The 17,513-nt window shown below is 37.6% G+C and overlaps 1 protein-coding gene across 2 annotated transcripts in view; it reads left to right on the forward strand.

The window, feature by feature from the left end:
- DPP10 (dipeptidyl peptidase like 10) overlaps positions 1–17,513 on the forward strand; it is a 438,452-nt gene that overhangs the window by 369,761 nt on the left and 51,178 nt on the right. For both annotated transcript variants that reach the window (XM_021548741.3, XM_021548740.3), the window contains exons 6-7: positions 6,113–6,165; positions 6,265–6,346. In XM_021548741.3, the coding sequence (XP_021404416.1) occupies positions 6,113–6,165; positions 6,265–6,346 (135 nt within the window). The remainder of the gene's footprint in view (positions 1–6,112; positions 6,166–6,264; positions 6,347–17,513) is intronic.

Raw genomic sequence — 17,513 nt, forward strand, 5'->3', positions numbered from 1 at the left:
CACCAGTGTTCTCTGAGCAAAATTGATTGTAAAATATCATTAACTACAGGAAAAAGAATTTCAATAATTATTTGCATAAATTATATAAATAATAGACATTGAATTTGTATAATTTAGTATAATATGTATAGGCTGTGTTTTTTGTATGGGGGTGAACTTGAATATATGTTATCTTACTGAAAATATATAATACAGTTATTTTTTTCTGGCTACAAGCACACTATAATTATATCAGTAATCCCTTCAAAAGATCTCCATAATCATCCTGTGCCTCATTACATCCCCTCATAGTCTCTCTACCCTGCCTCTGTTCTTTGCTCAATATTTGTAGCTCATAGCATGTTCTGGATATTCCATTTTTCTTTTGTCCTAAAGGCAAAATAGGAGACAATATATGTTTACACTTCTTTTTCTAAAGTGTATTTTGAGCCTTTAGTGGAGGCTTCTTAAAGATTTGGGTTTTTGAATGAGATTGTTTGTCATTGTGTGGGGGTATTTTGTTGCATGAATGGCAGATGAATGATGGCTTACATTTGCTTGGCCTTCTAATCACTTTGCCACGGCAAAGGCTTTTTGGTTCAGTTTTCAACATAAGTGGATTTTTCAGTAATTCTTCAAATGCTTAATTCAACTGTAGAAAAGAGGATCAAGGCAGAATCCTAGTCCTGGTGCTGTTTTTCACACTGTGCACGACAGCCAGTAGCTCCTGTGGCTGGCACCCACTGAGGCAGTTTGACAATGTGCCAGACCATTTTACTAATGCATTATGAAAGATCTTCAAAAGTGAGAAGGGCCACAGGTGAATGGAGGAATGAGTGTCCTTGGCAAGCTCTATTCCTGTTTACTTCCCTGCTTCACTGTGTCCTGTCCCCTGATTTCTGGGTTCACGTGCATTTTGTGATATGCACTGTAATGCAGATTGTTAGGATCACTTTGAGTTTGAGGTAGTCCTTTTCTTTTCAGCTGGTCTTAGGAATATTTGTTTCACCCTAACGTTGTTGTTACAGATGTGGTGGCCTGAAGGGATAAACGAGACAGGGAAGAGGTAATATCTTTTATTAGGCTAGCTGATGTAGCTGGAAAAAGTAGAAAAGGTTTCAGGCACAGAAAACCTTTTCCAGGTCAGGTTCTCTCATAGCTTTGAACTTCCTAATAATTAGCTTGTGCCAGTGAAGCAATAAAAGCAGTTTTTTGATCTTTCTTTTTTTATGAGTAATACTGTTTGGGAGGCATCCATATATTGCAGGAGTTTAAACTTTACCCAGCTAAGGTTGATTATTTTCTGTCCAAATCTGATTAAATTCTTTAACTCATAGAACAAGAATATAGTCATTTTTCACTCAGATTAGTAGTCTCGTAAAATACTAGATTTTATTTTTCATGGGATCAGAAGTGTAAAATAACCCATAAAAGATCTGATATCTCACTGATGAATCAGAGAGATCAGCATGGTTTTGAACCTCATCTGAGAAACTACCTCTTTCCAAAGCAGGGTATGTGTTTGGAGATAAGTGGGATGGGAATGATGGCAAACACTGCAATTTCAGTTATTTAATGAGTCTCTGTTGCTCTATTTTTTCACTAATGGGAAGAGCGTGGCTTGTAAATAGTATGTTCTTCTTGCTGTGTACAATACAAATAGATGGATATCCATGTTGTGTGCAAGAGATGGACACGTTTGGCTGTTAAGCTTTGGAATAACTGAAAGTACTACTGCAGGTGCTGAAATTTTCTATATATTTCATACACTCTCACCTTTGTAGTTCTTGCACAGACTGAGTGCTTTAATGCCCTGTGAGATGCTTTATTGGAACCTGAAAGAGGAATTTACAGAGTGTAGCAGCACTGAGAGCTGCAGTGAGGAGTTCAGATTGCAGGTGTCTGTTTGGGTGAAAGCAAAAATACAGGACAGGCACTTCACTACTTTACAAAAAGCTGTGCCAGCAAGAAGGCATCATTACTGCTCCAAATAAATAACACATGAAAGATTGTAATTGGTTTATAATACGGGAAATGGATAAAGGATGCATCAAGGTGTTTGGCATGCCCAAGCATTTTGGGATTATAGTGCTGTGAGGTTCTCATGTCATCAGCTCTCTTCCATTTCCCTGGAGCTGAGAGCTCTCATCACACCATAAAAATACTGCCACTGAGGTTTTCTTGGCAGCTTTTTAGCAAAAACACTATTCTGCTGAGAAATGTTTTCCAAATTACCCACGGACAGTGAACTGGATCTTTTCTGGAATGTTTTGCAGAATTAGTGGTGTGTGTTTGGCAGAGTGTATAAGGCCATTTTCTTATATCTTGTTGGGCTAGGCACTGAGTTCCATGGAATTATTTCATTTTTAGAACCACAGAAAGAAAAAATAATTTCTTGAAAGGTAGAGACTAAAGGACACATGAAACTCCAGAACTCGGTTGAAAGAGTTACACCTTCATCTAAATGTGTCATCTAAAAGTTCAGATCATGATTGATAAGTGTGTTTTTTATTGCTGGCTGTTAGCTGAGTAATAGATTGTTATTTCAATACATTTTGACTGGAGCAATTTGTCTTGAAATACTTTTGGCACCTTTTTCTTTTAGGTCCTTTGTAATAGAGTTCTGTAATTTCATTTTTTTCATACACAAATGCAGCTAACTTTTTCAGTGTTGAGTAGCACCAGATGAAAGCTTGTCATCACTTTATAAACTGATAAAAGAATGAATTCAGAAGAAATATTTAATATGCAATGGTTGTTACTGACTGCATTTTGTGGCAAAAGAAAAATTAAATAAATTGTACTGAGGGGGAGGTATCCTGTCTGTCTGATCTAAAAAGCGATTTTCACAGTTCTTAACACTGCAGGGAACATTTTCCAGCTTATCATAATAGAAGCAGGAAAGTTATTTACTTGCCAGAAAGGCCTGAACCCTAGCAATCATCCACGCCACTTCTGAAGTGAAGACTCCTTACAGTGCCCAACCTTAACATGTATAATTATTTTAATAAATTATACCAGGCCATTTTCCTCTTTTTGTTTTCCTCAGCCGATATGACACTGCAGAAATTGCTGTAATGCATTTAATATTTTTAAAGGCTTTTCTCTCCTACATTGCTCTTGTTCTTAGAGATGTTTCATGTGTCCATAATCATTAACTGATTCCACATATATGTAGAAGGTAAGTATTTTTCACTACAATCAAACTCTTTTCCTCAGTTTCACATCTCTTATTTTGGCCAGCTGGAGCAATTCAGTGTCCATGTTTAAATATTAATCTTCATTCGTCTTTTGATAGCACCTTGGTTAGAAGGCATGGAGTACAAGAAATGTCTGAAAACATTTTGGGATAGGTATGGTTGCACTTTGGGTTTGACTTGCACAAAGTAGGCAGCCTTCACTGTAAATTCACTTCCAGAGGAGTCACTGCTGCCTGAGCTTTAGTCTGGTTATTGGAATAAACTACCAGGTTTTGGGGTTTTTTTTTCTGCTTTGCACATCCTACAATTCAAGAGTTGCAGGGCATAATTCCCCAAGCCTCTTCCCCAGGGGACACAACTGGTGGCTGTGTGGGAGGTTTGCTGCTGGTATTTAGAGGGTTGCTGCTACTCCTCCCTGTGGTGCCAGATGTGTGATGTGCTAGGGAAGAGCTGTGCCCAGCCATGACACAGCTCCGTGCAAGAGGAAGCCAAACAGGCTGAGCCTTTGTACAAAACTACAGCAGCTTCCTAAGCACTTTCTATGAGAGCCAGACTAGGAAAAGAAATATTTTCTACATCCTTTTTTGTTGATTTCATTTTGACAGTGATTATGTTTCGGTGTGTAGCTTTTGCAAGCAGGATGAATTAGGAACCTTCATACTTGTAATTTATACATGGTGTTCCTGTTAAGAACTAAAACTAATATGAATAAATCGAGAAAAATGTCAGCACCCTGTCTGAAAGTGGCCTCACTGGAGTGTTGGTCTCCACTAGAAGTGGAGCTGTTTTAGCTTTTTTCAACAGATATTAATGTTTCTGCATAAATGCTTAGACAGAATTGTTACATAAGACAGAAGCAGAGTTTCCACATGATATGTAAAGTGTTGTTCTTGTTGTTACAGTATATTTTCTGTTTAAGCTGTCAGAATGACTTATTAGTTTAGCATTTCTTGTTGAAATATATTCTGTCTAATAATTTACCTTTAAAATATTCATATTCAAAATATTTATCAACCCTCCACACATTATCTTTGATACAATTTTCCTTTTTCTCACAAGGGCAAGAGACACATTTCTCTTCTTTGTAACTGGCTGCTGGCAAGTGCCTCTCTGGGTAATCTCTGGCGGTGCACACCCTGTGCAGAAACCACCATGATTTAACCATTTTTCTCTGTTTCAGTCACACTCCTCAGAAGAGTGACAAAATAGTTTATCTTAAGCTGTAATATAAAATATAAAAATGTTTGGGGCATACTTACTAATATATGTATGATTCTTACTGAAGCAACAGTTCTGACATTAAAAGCACAACAGACTTGGAAAATGGAAATTATTTTTGTCTCCAAGGGAAATTTTATAGAAAGGATATTCAGCCATTGCACAAACTAGAGTTACTAATCTTAAAAATCTTTGTGGGATTCTTGCTGTATCACCCAGGAAAGATGTAGGGCATGCTAAATTCTTGGCATGTGTTGGCAGGGAGCTAATAATGAGAAGGGAATCAGTGGAAAGACATTTCAGATGGATCTATTATTGAATGGCCTCCAGGCAAAATAATAACCTCTGAAACCCTCTTGTGTGCCATAGTGACAAATTCCAGTGGCTTTGTCCATGTAGGATCCCCCTTTGCCTGTTCTCTTTGAAGGAGACACTGGAAGATTCCCAGAGCAGAAAATATAGCCTGAAAAATTCCCAACACATGTAACCATGTCAAGGTTTTGGCTTTCCATCTGTAGCTGTCCCCATCTAACCAGGATCAGCCTGGCCAGAAAGAAATCCTTCACGTGCCCAGCAGAGATGCTGTAACTGTGGACATGAGGCTGCAGTCAGTCTAGCGGATGTAATATAGCATTTTTTTTTTCTGACAGAAGTTTCCATTAAAAGGATTTTTGCTTAGTTCAGTAATAATTAGTGGTGAATATATTTCATATTCCAAGACCACGAAGCAATTTCAAATAATATTAAAACTAATACTATGGAATTGTGATACTTTCATGATACAAGACATAGAGGGAAAAAATGAGCTAGATGAAAACCAATCACTCCATCCTGGAAGAGAGCAAAATGTCTATTATTCACTATGTGTGTATAGACTAATGTTTGACTAGAGAGAATGTGTTTTGCTTTGATTTGAGCCCTTTGGTGTGGTGGTCCATCACATCCCTCACATTACACACTGTAAGTGCTCTTCTGCTCAGAGAATCCTGCAGGTGTGATTCCAGAAGTCACTGGTAACCTGGATGAAAAAATTAGTTCTCATATTTTGATATCCAAAATATCAAAAAACCTTCAACAGACTTTTTCTGAAAAGCAAAGGAAGTCATTCCAAATCAGGACAAAACTTATTTAATGAAAGCCACAGCAAACAGAGCCCCACTAAGTCACTAAGTACAGAGTTTTTCTGTTCTGTGAGCCACGCCTGAGATGTCCTTCAGGCTCTTCATAGCAGGTGGTCAGAAAAGTCAGAAAAGTACCACATGAGCCTGTATTTGTATGCATTTCAGGTACAATAACTGTGATACCTGTGCAATCATTTTGACACAGCTCGATGAAGAAAAAAAATGTGTGGTTTTTTCCCTAATGTATATTCTCAATGGGTTTTTTGTTTTGGATTTTTTTTTTTTTTTTGGCAAGGGGAGGTTGTCTTTATTATTTTTTTTTTTTTAAACAGGAATGCAGATTTTTCTAATTGGGACATTTTCTGTGCAGTTGTACTGTTATATTGTCTGGTTAAATTAACAGGTGAATATGTGTGTCCCTCCTACAGCTTTCAAAACCTGGTTCAGGTCTATTGGTTATAATTAATACAAAGGATTCTTTCAGTAATAAAGGTGTCAGTGTTTATAGGGGTTGAAAGACTGTGACTGCCCTCATGGTAGTCTGTATTTAATACTGTATTTTGTGTTGTAATTCCTTTTTTTTTTTTTTAACAGGTTTTTCATTATTCTTATACAGCTTCATATGTGATTTATAACATACACACAAGGTAGGTCACACTGTTTTTTCCATACCATGTCATTGTCAGTGGCTCTATGCATGAGGTGATGCCAGTGTGTTCAAGTAAAAATGTTTCCCTTTTTTCAAGGGAAGTTTGGGAGTTAAACCCTCCAGAAGTAGAGGATTCAGTTTTACAGTATGCAGCCTGGGGTGTTCACGGACAGCAACTGGTAAGCACAGTTATTAAAAGTGTATGGACTCCAGACAGACTGAGGTAAAAACAAAACTGAAAGCCTTAAAATAAGTTGTATTATGTGTTTCTGCACTATTCTAGTATGTTCCTGTAATAGCTTTTAGGAGACCTCTATTTATTTGTTTATTTTTTATTAAAAATGTGTTTTTCCAGGCTGACCCCCAATAAGCAAATGGTACAGTTGTTGAAAGAATCACACCTTCATCTAAATATGCACTCAAGTGATTTTCAGGATAACCATCTTTGTGGCTACTGCTATGTGGGAAGGAACGTTAAAGGTGAAAAGCAGTTTTCTTTTAAGTGCAATATCAATGAAAACTGTGGGCAAAAGCTTAGCATCCAAATCTGATGTGATGGACTCATGAAAGCGATGTTTTCATTTCAATATGAAAATTGCTGTCAAGGTCAGCTGTGCTGCTTGAATTCATAATAATTAAACGAGATGCCATGTTTCATGTATAATTTTTTTTCCAGAAATGTTACCATTTTTAATAAACATTAATCATCCATAGTCGCTATAACCAATGTCAATATAAGAAGAGGAAAAATTGTGGGTTTAGAATAGCAATGATTTTAAGCTGACCTGTGTTGGTAGTTGAAGGCAAGAGACTGATTAAATCTTCAATTCTGCATAAGAAATTCAGATAATCCTTGTTACAGTGTTCTAATAAGCTCATTAATGCCCTCAGGCATGATCCCAGGGCCTCCTTGCATATCCAGCTTGTTCATGCAGAGAGGCTGTAAACTGAATGTCTAGAGAATATACCCTGTTGCTTTATATCATTCATCAAGAAGATTGGAAAGTAAAAAATGTTTCTTGTTGAAATATTTTGCGTTAAGGAAATGGAGGCAGGTGAGAAAAAGTAATTGGAACATGCTTGTTATGTTTTAATAATTAACTACATTAATTCGTTAATAATGAGAGCATGGCAACAGGATTAGTGGTAATAAATACTGATTATTTACCAGGCAGCATTTTGTAATGTGGCAGCATTTTGTAATGTGGCAAACCATGTAGTTGCCAGTGGAAAGGAGAAGCATTTGCAAAATTAAAAAGATTTAATAAATGTTTTAATTAAATTGCAGTTTGTAAGATTCCTCTGTGCCAGACAGAGGATCTGGACATTGGTCTGTACTGATCAGAGGATCAGTAAACTAAAGTAGAACAAAAATTAAGTGCAGTGATTACTGGGAAAATATCTTCTTATTTTCCTGAGATATCTCATAGAAGAGGGTCAGATTTACCAATCGTAAACCTCAGAAAAAGAAATCAAAATAATGCTATCTTTAAGTGTTTTGCCTTAAATGTCATTCTAAAAATACGTATGGATCCTTTCAGAGGTGGACTCCTATTACATCACAGAACTGCAAAAAACTAGGTGATCATTTTAGGTACAACCTTAATCATCCAAATTTGAAAACATTGTCATAATTCATACTTGAGCGAGGATAACATTACTCATCTTTGTTAATGTCCCTAGTAAAGTTAATGTCATGCTTTAAAAATATCTGCTCTACTGTGGGTTTTATGGTGCCATATGGTCTGCAGAATTAGGAAATAATAACTTTGAACACAAAATCTTCCATGCACTCTGAATGGCACTGAGTGTTGCCATAGAGATGTACACCTGCAGGAGCAGCCCGCTGAAGGTGACTTCAGGAATGCCAATTAGAAGGATGTCCTCTTGAAGCTGTTCAGTGGCAGAAGGAGCTTTCCAAAGTGACAGCAGTGCCTTGCTGCATTGCCCTCCCACTTCAGCAGCAAGCCAAATATGTAGAAGGAGCATGAATGAATAAAGACTATTGTGAGTAATGGTTGTTGCTGCTGTCCAAAGGAACATCTGCCTCGAGCAGAAGCAGGACAGAGAGTTCAGTCCAGCAGAACAGGTCAGGCAGAGGAAAGATGTGTGGCTGAGGACATATTGCCACGATGGTTCTGGCTTAAAATTTATCATTGGAACACTGGATTAGTGGGGTTTGAATAAAGTAGTACAGCAGGCAAACAGCAGTGAAACAGGGCACAGAGAGATGTGTAAAGAGAGAGATCCAATGATGAAAATCCATCAGTAGCTATCAATGGAGTAAAGCTGCAGTCTCGTAGACCCATGAGTGGTTTACCTTCCTGAACAAAGCTTAACTTGTCTTTTCAGTGGAAATAGTGATAATTCATGAGTAAAACAAGCAATGAAATACTTGCTCTAAATAAAATAATCATAGTGTATTAACCTGGGTAATAATCTCCAAGAGCCATTCTTTACAACTGAAGAACAAGTGGAGAACAGTTGGAGAAGAGATTAATTGGATATACAAAAATGTGATGTACAAGGACCCATGATGTGTGGTGTGTTTCATCACAGAGATGTGATGAAAGCATTGTTCCATCTGTGGTGCAGAAATGAATAGCAATACTATAGCCAGGACTGTTCAGCAAAAAATGCACAAAATGTGAAACACAAGGCACAGGTATGTCTGACTGAGCCAAAGATCCCAACTTTACACTATAACTACTTGGAAAGTCCTGGATTGAATCCAAATTATAGGGGGATAACACATGGATTTGGATCAACTATTTTTGATAGGCTATAGATGTTTAAGGTGATTAAGATGTTTCCAGTCCACATTTCTGCAGATCTTACTAACAGTGCAGCCTACATGATTATCTTTAAGTATTCAAATGAAGAGGAATTGGCAAGATATTCAAACAGATAATGTAAGGATTTGAAGGAAAAAAAAAAAAAAAACAGGAAGGAAAATACATATGAAGCCATGGACTGCTTATTGCAGAGATGGAATATGGTGCAGTGAAATCAAGTATATGCAGTATTTTACATTCTTGTGGAAAGCATGCATCAGTCTAGGTTTACTCTTAGGGATAATTTCTGGGGCTGTCTAATGGGCCCCAGAGGATGCCCCATGTGGCTGGTGAAGAACAGAGTTGGTTTTCTGTCAGATGCCAGGTGACTGAGCCCCACTGTTTTCCAGCTACCACAGTGGTTGCAGATTATTTCAGTTCCTTGCTATTTACCTAGAGAAGAGGGTTTTGTAGTGATTAAGAGGAAAGCTCAGAGAAACATCTGCTGGTTGAGTCATGACATTTTGGTGGTGAAATTGAAAATGTTTGCCACTGGGGAGAAGAAACTTTTATCTAATGAATTAATGTATCCTAAGGTCACATAGCTCTTAAAATGGGAACGTTTTTCAAGGTCACACTCTATAAAATGCTGCCTTTTAACTGTGTTAGAACTGTGCCAGATCTAAAATACAATTTCTGTGTCATAGTATGTTAGGGAGCTGTTCATCTATTTGCCAAACATTACTCATGTTTGATTGAAGTTGTGCAAGTCATTAGCTGATTATCTCTTTATCTCGTCTCCATAGAATCCATCTGCAGCATCAAGTAATTCCAGGAAAGACAAAACTAACTAGAGATCTAATTTGTTGCATCAACATTTTTCTGCCTCCAATTTATTGATTAAAGACCTCACTGCTTGTGTCTGAAAAAGAGATATCCCATTGGGGTTTTTAAAGGGCCGCTGTTGTTGAAATTCCCAGGTTTTTATCCGGTGTTCTCCCTTCTCAAACCTTATCTTCTCCAGTAGTTTGTAGCAAAGGTTTTCATGTGTTTGTGCTGGACCTGGCTTGTGTCTGACAGGGGAGACAGCTCTGGGTCTGTCTGAGGAGATGTATTGCAGTCGGAGCCTGGATATCAAAGTTCAGGCTGGAGATGCCTCCAGTGTTTGCAGTGCTGTATTTAAGTGTCTGTTGACACTCTTGTGTTCTTCTGCAGTGCTCTTTGTGATACAAATAGTTCTTCTGATCAGTTATGGGTGGGCTACTTCAACTAGCTCCCAGTGAAGCATGGTTAGAAGTTGTTCAGTTTGACATTGATTTTTCTTAAAAGTTATACATAGGGTTTTTTTCCTGCCTTGGTGGTGGTACATGTTGTTTATGTTGTATAAAGTACCTTATTTCACTTTATTCTATGAACATACATCCATGCAAGTCACTTTGCCTTTGTATTTTTAATAGATGCTTTGTGCTATTTATTGCAGTAAGCTCGTTTTGATATATTAAGTGATTTCTGAGGGAAGTTTGAGTTACGGTTTTGGATGGATCAATATATCCAGATAAATAATGATCTATTGACTTACAGATGAATGTCTATGCATAAATTAATACATATTTTAACCAAACAGAAACTAAGAAAATAGTAAAACTATCCAGAATGTTAAAGAAAATTATTTTTTAGGAGCTTTGTCAAAAATTTATGCTACCAACAAAATATAACACAATCAAATGGTAGGACTGAAGATGAGCTTTTACAATGCTCTGGTTTAATTTAGGTCATCATTAAGTCCAATTGCTTATTAGGCTGTATACACTAAGAAAAATTTGGTGACTGTAGCTGAATTGTGGATTCTGGATGTTCTCATCAATTTTTGGGAAGTACTTTAAATACTAGAAATCTATCAGTTGCCTCATCTTCCAAAAAAAAAAAAAACCACAAAGGTTACTCACTAATAGAGCTTAGAAGCTGAAGCTTTTACATAAGAATGAAAAATATCCAGTGAAAGAGGACCTCACCTTATATTGAAACAGCCTAAAAAGCAGAAATAAAGCAGAGCAAAATCTGCTTTAATTACTGTTAATGAATGTACCATTTCAAGAACTCTCTGCTCTTTTGCTCTGTGATCATCATCTTATCCGTATCCTTTTGTCATATTTGGGGCTTCAGTTTCCCTTCACATCACCATCAATACTTATGGCCCCACAAAAATGCAAATATCTGTCAGACTGAATTAACATGACATTACCTTGCAATTGCCTTTTGTCAAAAGTTTAGTCTTTTTTTCCCAATGGCTTTCAAAGACAGTGCAGCAGCAAAGTTCTTTGATGTTGTGTTACTTTCTGGGTACTCAGATAAGCACTGGACTGATTTTAGTAAATGAGGAATTAGTAGGATTGTTCTCGGGCAGTTACCTTGCTCAATACTTGCTTTAACAGCCATTACTTGCTGAAAGCTCCATTTACTGTTTGGTCTATCAAGGTAATGTACAACTGCTATAAAACATGGTAATTTATCTTTCTGTAAAATATTTGCCATGTGTTTTCTGTTTTGCATAATTAGTGCTGTGGGTACTTGGCACCCCCTCCTGGCAAGAACACTTGCATATGCAAATGAAGTAAAAGCTTAATTAATGCTAATGAAGTAAGTCCTAAATAAATATATTTCTTTTGCTGGTTTTATCTGCAAAGTATTCTGCTCTTTTGACTTACTGTATTTTAGATTAGTAACTTAAAATTGCATATGGAAATGTCAAGGCTTTATTTCATCTTTCCTTTTAATGACTATGCTAATGAGGCAAATGGCACTGAAACTGAGAGGAAAACTAGAAATAAACAAGAACTCTTCAATGTGACATTAACCTCAGGTATGATACCTCATTTAAAATGCATGAGGGGTTCAATTACCAAACTTCTGTAGTTCAAAGCACATTTGGAGGTCCTTTGTCCTGCTGAGGATGTTTCTCTAAAGGGAGGGAACTGTGGTTGAGCACTGCCCACCCAGCTGAGTCCACAGAAGAATTTGAGTTATCTAAAAGACTTAAACTTTCTTCCTACTAAGCTGCTGCTACACATTGGATTTTTCTCTTGGATTTGTCAAACTACCACTGTAAAATCTAAATGGGTTTTGCCCTTTAATTTTTTTTAACTGTTCTTAAAAGAAAAAAAAAATAGTATGAGTTGCTCTGAAAGTATTCTATGGAGCTGTGAATTTCCATTATGAATTTCTGGGTGCTTACTCCACTTAAATATGGATTGGAGGAGCATTTAGTGCATGTTCTCTAGTTCCAAAAGTGATACTTCATCTGAAAGTTTCTCAAATCAGAAAAGGGAAATGGAGAATGCAGCCAGAAAACAAAAGCAGTTTGGCAAAACAGGATAAAATACAGTTTTACTTACGAAGGCTGGATATATTCAATAAAAGTTTTGTGAGCTCTAGAGACCACTACAACATTATAAATGGGGCAAGGCTAAGTTGAGCAAAGAAGTTTCTTCATCAGTTTGCTTGGTGAAATACAACTAACATGTTCTGGTATCAAAGGCAGTTTAAAATTATGAGTATTAAGGGTTAGCTATTGCTGGCCCTTTGTGGGAATAGCCACTTGGCTGTATCTGAAAGAAGAAATAATGAGAAAATTGTATGTTTTATAGGGGCATTATTCCTCTGCCTCTGTTTTTCATGTGAAACAGTAAAAGGCCCAGCAGCTTTATAGTGAATAAATCAAGAGAAGAGATAAAAGTTGTTTCCTCTTGCTGGTTCTTATTCTGTTATCACTGATCTAGCATGCAGCTAATATTTGAGTCAGCATGGAAGTCCAGCACCCAAGTAATGCATTTTTTTATCCAGAAGCAAATATATTGGAAATTTGATATATCGCAAATATATATAATCGCAAATTATTTTTTTCACAAGGTTACTTATGTGGATGTCTATGTGTATATATATATATATATATATATGTATATATATGTATATGTATGTATATTTCCTTACATACAGTCCGACAAAGACACAGAAACAAATATGGACACACTTGTTTGATAGGAGCAGTCCTAAGGAACTTTTCCATGCAGCAGCCTGCAGGGAGCAATGAAAGCAGCAATATTCACCTCTCATCATGTTGTTCAATATGTCCGTGTGTAACAAAGCATATCTGAACATTCACACTTCCGTCTGTTAGCTAATATTAACTGCAAGTCCAATGGCTCATAAAATAGGGCTGCTGTGCTTCTTGTGTGGAAAATGTGTGGCTTTCTGTAATGCAGAAACATGAAAATTATGTTTCAGAAGTCTGGAATTCTTTGGAAATAGCCACCCGTAAAAACTGTGAAGCAGAGGTTGAAATTTGATGGAATTCTCAGCTAAACTGGAGTTGGAAAAGATTGGGTTTTATTATGGACTGTATTTCTATATAACTCCAAAATCCTGCCAAATCACTGCATGCTTACCTGTGTCCCTGGACCATATAATCATGTAGTCACTTCATATTTAGCAGTTAAAAAAAAGGTACACCACAGGATGGAATGGAAAATTTGTCATATCCATCTTTTGGCAATGTAAATGACAGTTTTATCTGGCAAATAAAAAAAAAAAGGTAAAGAAAAAAGAAAAAAACCAAGAAAGCAGCTATATTCTATGCTCCTTAAAACCTTGGAAAAGGAAGATTCCAAAGAGGAAGATACCAAAATGTCAAAATGGAAGACTTTGAAGATTTCTAACACCTTTCTAGTTCAGGTTCTATGGCAGAGGTTGTTCTAATCAATTGTAAACATGACTTTTATTTGCCTTTTTTGAAGTGTTTGGCAGAAAACTTGTAAGAGACTCTGGAATTTCTGTGATGGTACCAGTGGCTACAGAATTCTGCTAGGAACAGGTTGAAGTGGCAAAGCCAACTTGACACAAACTCCACTGAGCTCTTGCTCTGTGTCAGGGTTCCTCCACCTCTTCCATTTATAAGTTCTGTTTCCTCAATGTTAAAATCTATTTTCTCATTCAGCACATAACATCTATCAGAAATATGGACAGGTGTCCATCAGTGGAAGTGACAGTGACTGTCCTCTTCTGCTAGGTTGAACAACTTTGGGTATGATCAGTTCTCCTGGCTATTTCTCTCTAGTTTAGCCAAGACCCTCTTGAAAATGAGGCATTAAAATTCCATCATCACCAGCCCATAAATGTCCTTGCATATTTCTTTTTCCCTACAGTGGGGTTATGACTTCCCCACTGTGTTTGTGCTGAAAATCAGAGTTGGTTAAACTTTGGCTGCACGGTGTTAAAGTGACTTAGGCTTTCATGTTGACTCAGCCTGGACCAGGCAGTGAAGTGCAAAGAACTGCTTGTGGCTGTGTAGTCGTGGGGAATGTATCTCCACTGGGAGCTCCAAGGCCTGGAGAATGTGGATTAAAAAGTCAGGTGTAGTGTTGATATCTAAGAGAAAACAATACATTGATTTCCTTCTCTGTTTATGGCAGGTGACAGCACATTTACAGAAATAGAAGGGAAAAGTTTGTGTAGAAGGAAAGCAAAAAGTTATTTTCAAATGTTGTTTCCCATATGCTGAACTATCCCAGACAGATGTGCTGTTCTAAGAGCTACTCAAAATTTCCTAATTCCTCCTTGTCTCATTCCTAATGAGCTATTTTAAGATAAACTGTGTTTCTTGCATTGGATGTGCTATGTGGAGTGTGTACAGATGGATGTCATTCAGTAAAATTTTGGTCCATTATAAAGACAACAGACAACTTGAACCCTGTGTGCAGTGGGGAGATGAAGGCACATGTCCTGTACAGCAGGATGGGCTGGGTCAGCAATAGAGCTGAAAGCACAAACCTTTGTGTTCAACTCTGCTTGGCTTTCTCATGTAGGAGACGCTCAGAGGCAGCCTGGTCTATTGTATTTCATACAAAGTTCTCAGGGGTTGCCCACCACTCTAAAAATAGCAGCAAATGTAAGTATGACTTTACAGCTCAGAATTTTCAATTCTGTATCTTTTTACTTTTGTTCTTGCAGTTGTAATGCTACTTTCTTACATTTTGTCAAAGAAAACAGAAGATTCCTCCTCTGATACCAAGCCCTTACAATTTCTTTAGATATTTTTCTGTCTCCCAATATTGCTGTTTTTTTCCTTCTGGAGTAACTAGGTTGAAAATTTTTAAGTTTAGCTTGTTACAGATTGATCAATCTGGGCATAATTGAATGATTGATATCAGTGTAAGATGAGCCTGAAATAACCAGAGATCATTTAAAAATATTTTATGGTAAGGACAGATTATGATTTTGTTAGAAGCTCCATGCTGGCTCACTAGTCAGAAGCAATCAGTAAGTGTGAGGAAGGAGGAGTGTGAATTCCTGAGCGTGAACTGGTTTTGGATAAGTCTGTTCCTCCCATCACTTGGCCAAACATCAAAGGGCTGAGCAGCCCAATGCTCAGTCACATTTTGCACAGGGCTGCAGCCAGCAGAGCTCTCTGGGCAGCTCCATGGGAGGAAGCAGCAGATCCAGACCATCAGCTTCGGGGCAAGGCAGTCTTGCTGTGATCTGTGCAGCAGATTTATGAAGCAGCTTTCTGCGTAGGTCGTAGTTCAGATATTATATATGATTTTATTTATATAACACATTACACTGTGTTTGCTCTCCTGGGTAAGCTGTCATGGGATGAGGCAGGGTGTGAATTTAAGTGAGCATCATGATCCAATATCATTGGAAAGGCAACATAATTAATGTGTGTTGAAACAAAAGAGGGCAACGCTTCCCTGCATTTATTGGAAATCAAGGACATAAACATCAGAGTTACCACGGAGTTGCTCATAGTCTGAGTTCATGGCCTGGTTTATGTCATGACATTAGTAACTAATCTTATAGCTGCATTATGAGTGCATCCTTGCTATTGTTTACAGTAGATTTATAAACTATCTAAATAGCAATTAAATATAATAGCCTTGTAGATTGTTTGTGGTTGTTCAGAAACCATTGTGTTAACACATTACTGTGATGCAGTGGCATTAATCTAGACAGAAGCAAAGTGGGGCTTCAGTGTTCTGTTCTTCCTGCTATGTCTGGCAGCTTGATTACTGCAAAAATAAAATTAACATATTGTAACTGACACCAGAAAAAGGTAGTGTATGACTTTGGGGTGTTTGTGCTTTGAGGTCTCCATGTCTCCTACTGATCAACAGCTATTTCCCCTCTCCCTTAATTACAACATAATCTAAACATTTGAAAGCTTCCTCTGAAAGAATTGTTATGCAGGTCAATCACAACCTTTAGAAAATTAGTATCTTTAAGAGTGAATATAGTTCTTATTGCTTACAATTATAATAATTATATTATTATCTATTATTTGGTTTCCACCTAACTTGCAATGTGTCTAATGATTTTTGGAGCATGGATTGTGTAAAGGTAGATTTTTGTCCACTGCCAGGCATTGCTCAGGTAGCTCATGGTGCCCTGCGGTGCCCAGTACCTGCATAATTTAGTGCTCTGTGGTCCAAGAGCTGGAGCAAGTCAGAGCTGAATGGCTCTGAAAATTTTGTACCAGTACAGACTGACCTGCAAAGGAAAAAAAAAAAAAAAATTGTCTGCAGAGAAGAGATTAGAGCCATTATGCACTCTTGGACACTTGCAAAGCAGCTGTAATGCAAACTAGATCAGACATTGTAGCCTGCAATCCTGTCTGTGAGAGCTCACAACCTAAATAGACTACAAAAATATTGTAGGTGAAAGGAATACAAAATAAAACTGCTTTGCAGTACAGTCTCGTAAAACTTCCCTTGAATTTGTCATCCTGTAACATATGTGGTCTGTATAGAAAATTTGTAAAATGTGAGAAAAAAATAAAAGGCTTTTGGAAGAAATCTAATTGTAACTCACTAAGTCACTAAAGAATATTCTAACCTTCTAAAATTCACAGCTGTGAAAGCTTTATAAGCCACTTTCCTGTGCTTTATATTATCTGAAATATAATAATTCTCTCTGGTTTTAGAGATGGCTGCTGTAAGGAAGACATTGGCAGGATAATGAGTCCCACCAGTGAAATGCATGATGAGTGTTTGGGGTGGTAGTTTGCCACCCTGCATTTCACTTGCCTCAATGAATGAGTGTCCTTTTCATTACCAGGGAGCTTCTGCCACAGCTGATTCCTGTGGGCAAGAATGGCAGCCACCACCCTTGATTCTGCTCCTTTTCCAACACAGTGCAAAGTACCTCCTAGAAATGTTCATTGTCAATGTGATTTTATACACAATGTATGCTCAGCTCACCCGTGTGGAGCAGTAAATCAACTACTAATTTGGAAATGCTCCAGAACTGCCAGAGCCCACCTCTAGGTCAGGCGTGGCTCCATGTGGTGGAAAAATCTCTCCTCCAACCTGTGCTTCCAAAGAAAGGCTCAGCAGTCTCTTGTTGTTCAGTCTCATGGTTGTTTATTGCAAGTTATCTAAAAGATTTTCTTCTCTGGCTGCTGTGGTTTGCTCACAGCTCAGGCAGAGGCACACACACACCCTGACATCCTCTCTGACTCCCGACTGCTTCTTCTCCCCCGCCCAGGGCTGCTGCTCTCTTTTATATGGTACATTACGTG

Source organism: Lonchura striata, chromosome 8 (assembly GCF_046129695.1).
Source record: "Lonchura striata isolate bLonStr1 chromosome 8, bLonStr1.mat, whole genome shotgun sequence".
Classification (NCBI taxonomy): Eukaryota; Metazoa; Chordata; class Aves; order Passeriformes; family Estrildidae; genus Lonchura; species Lonchura striata.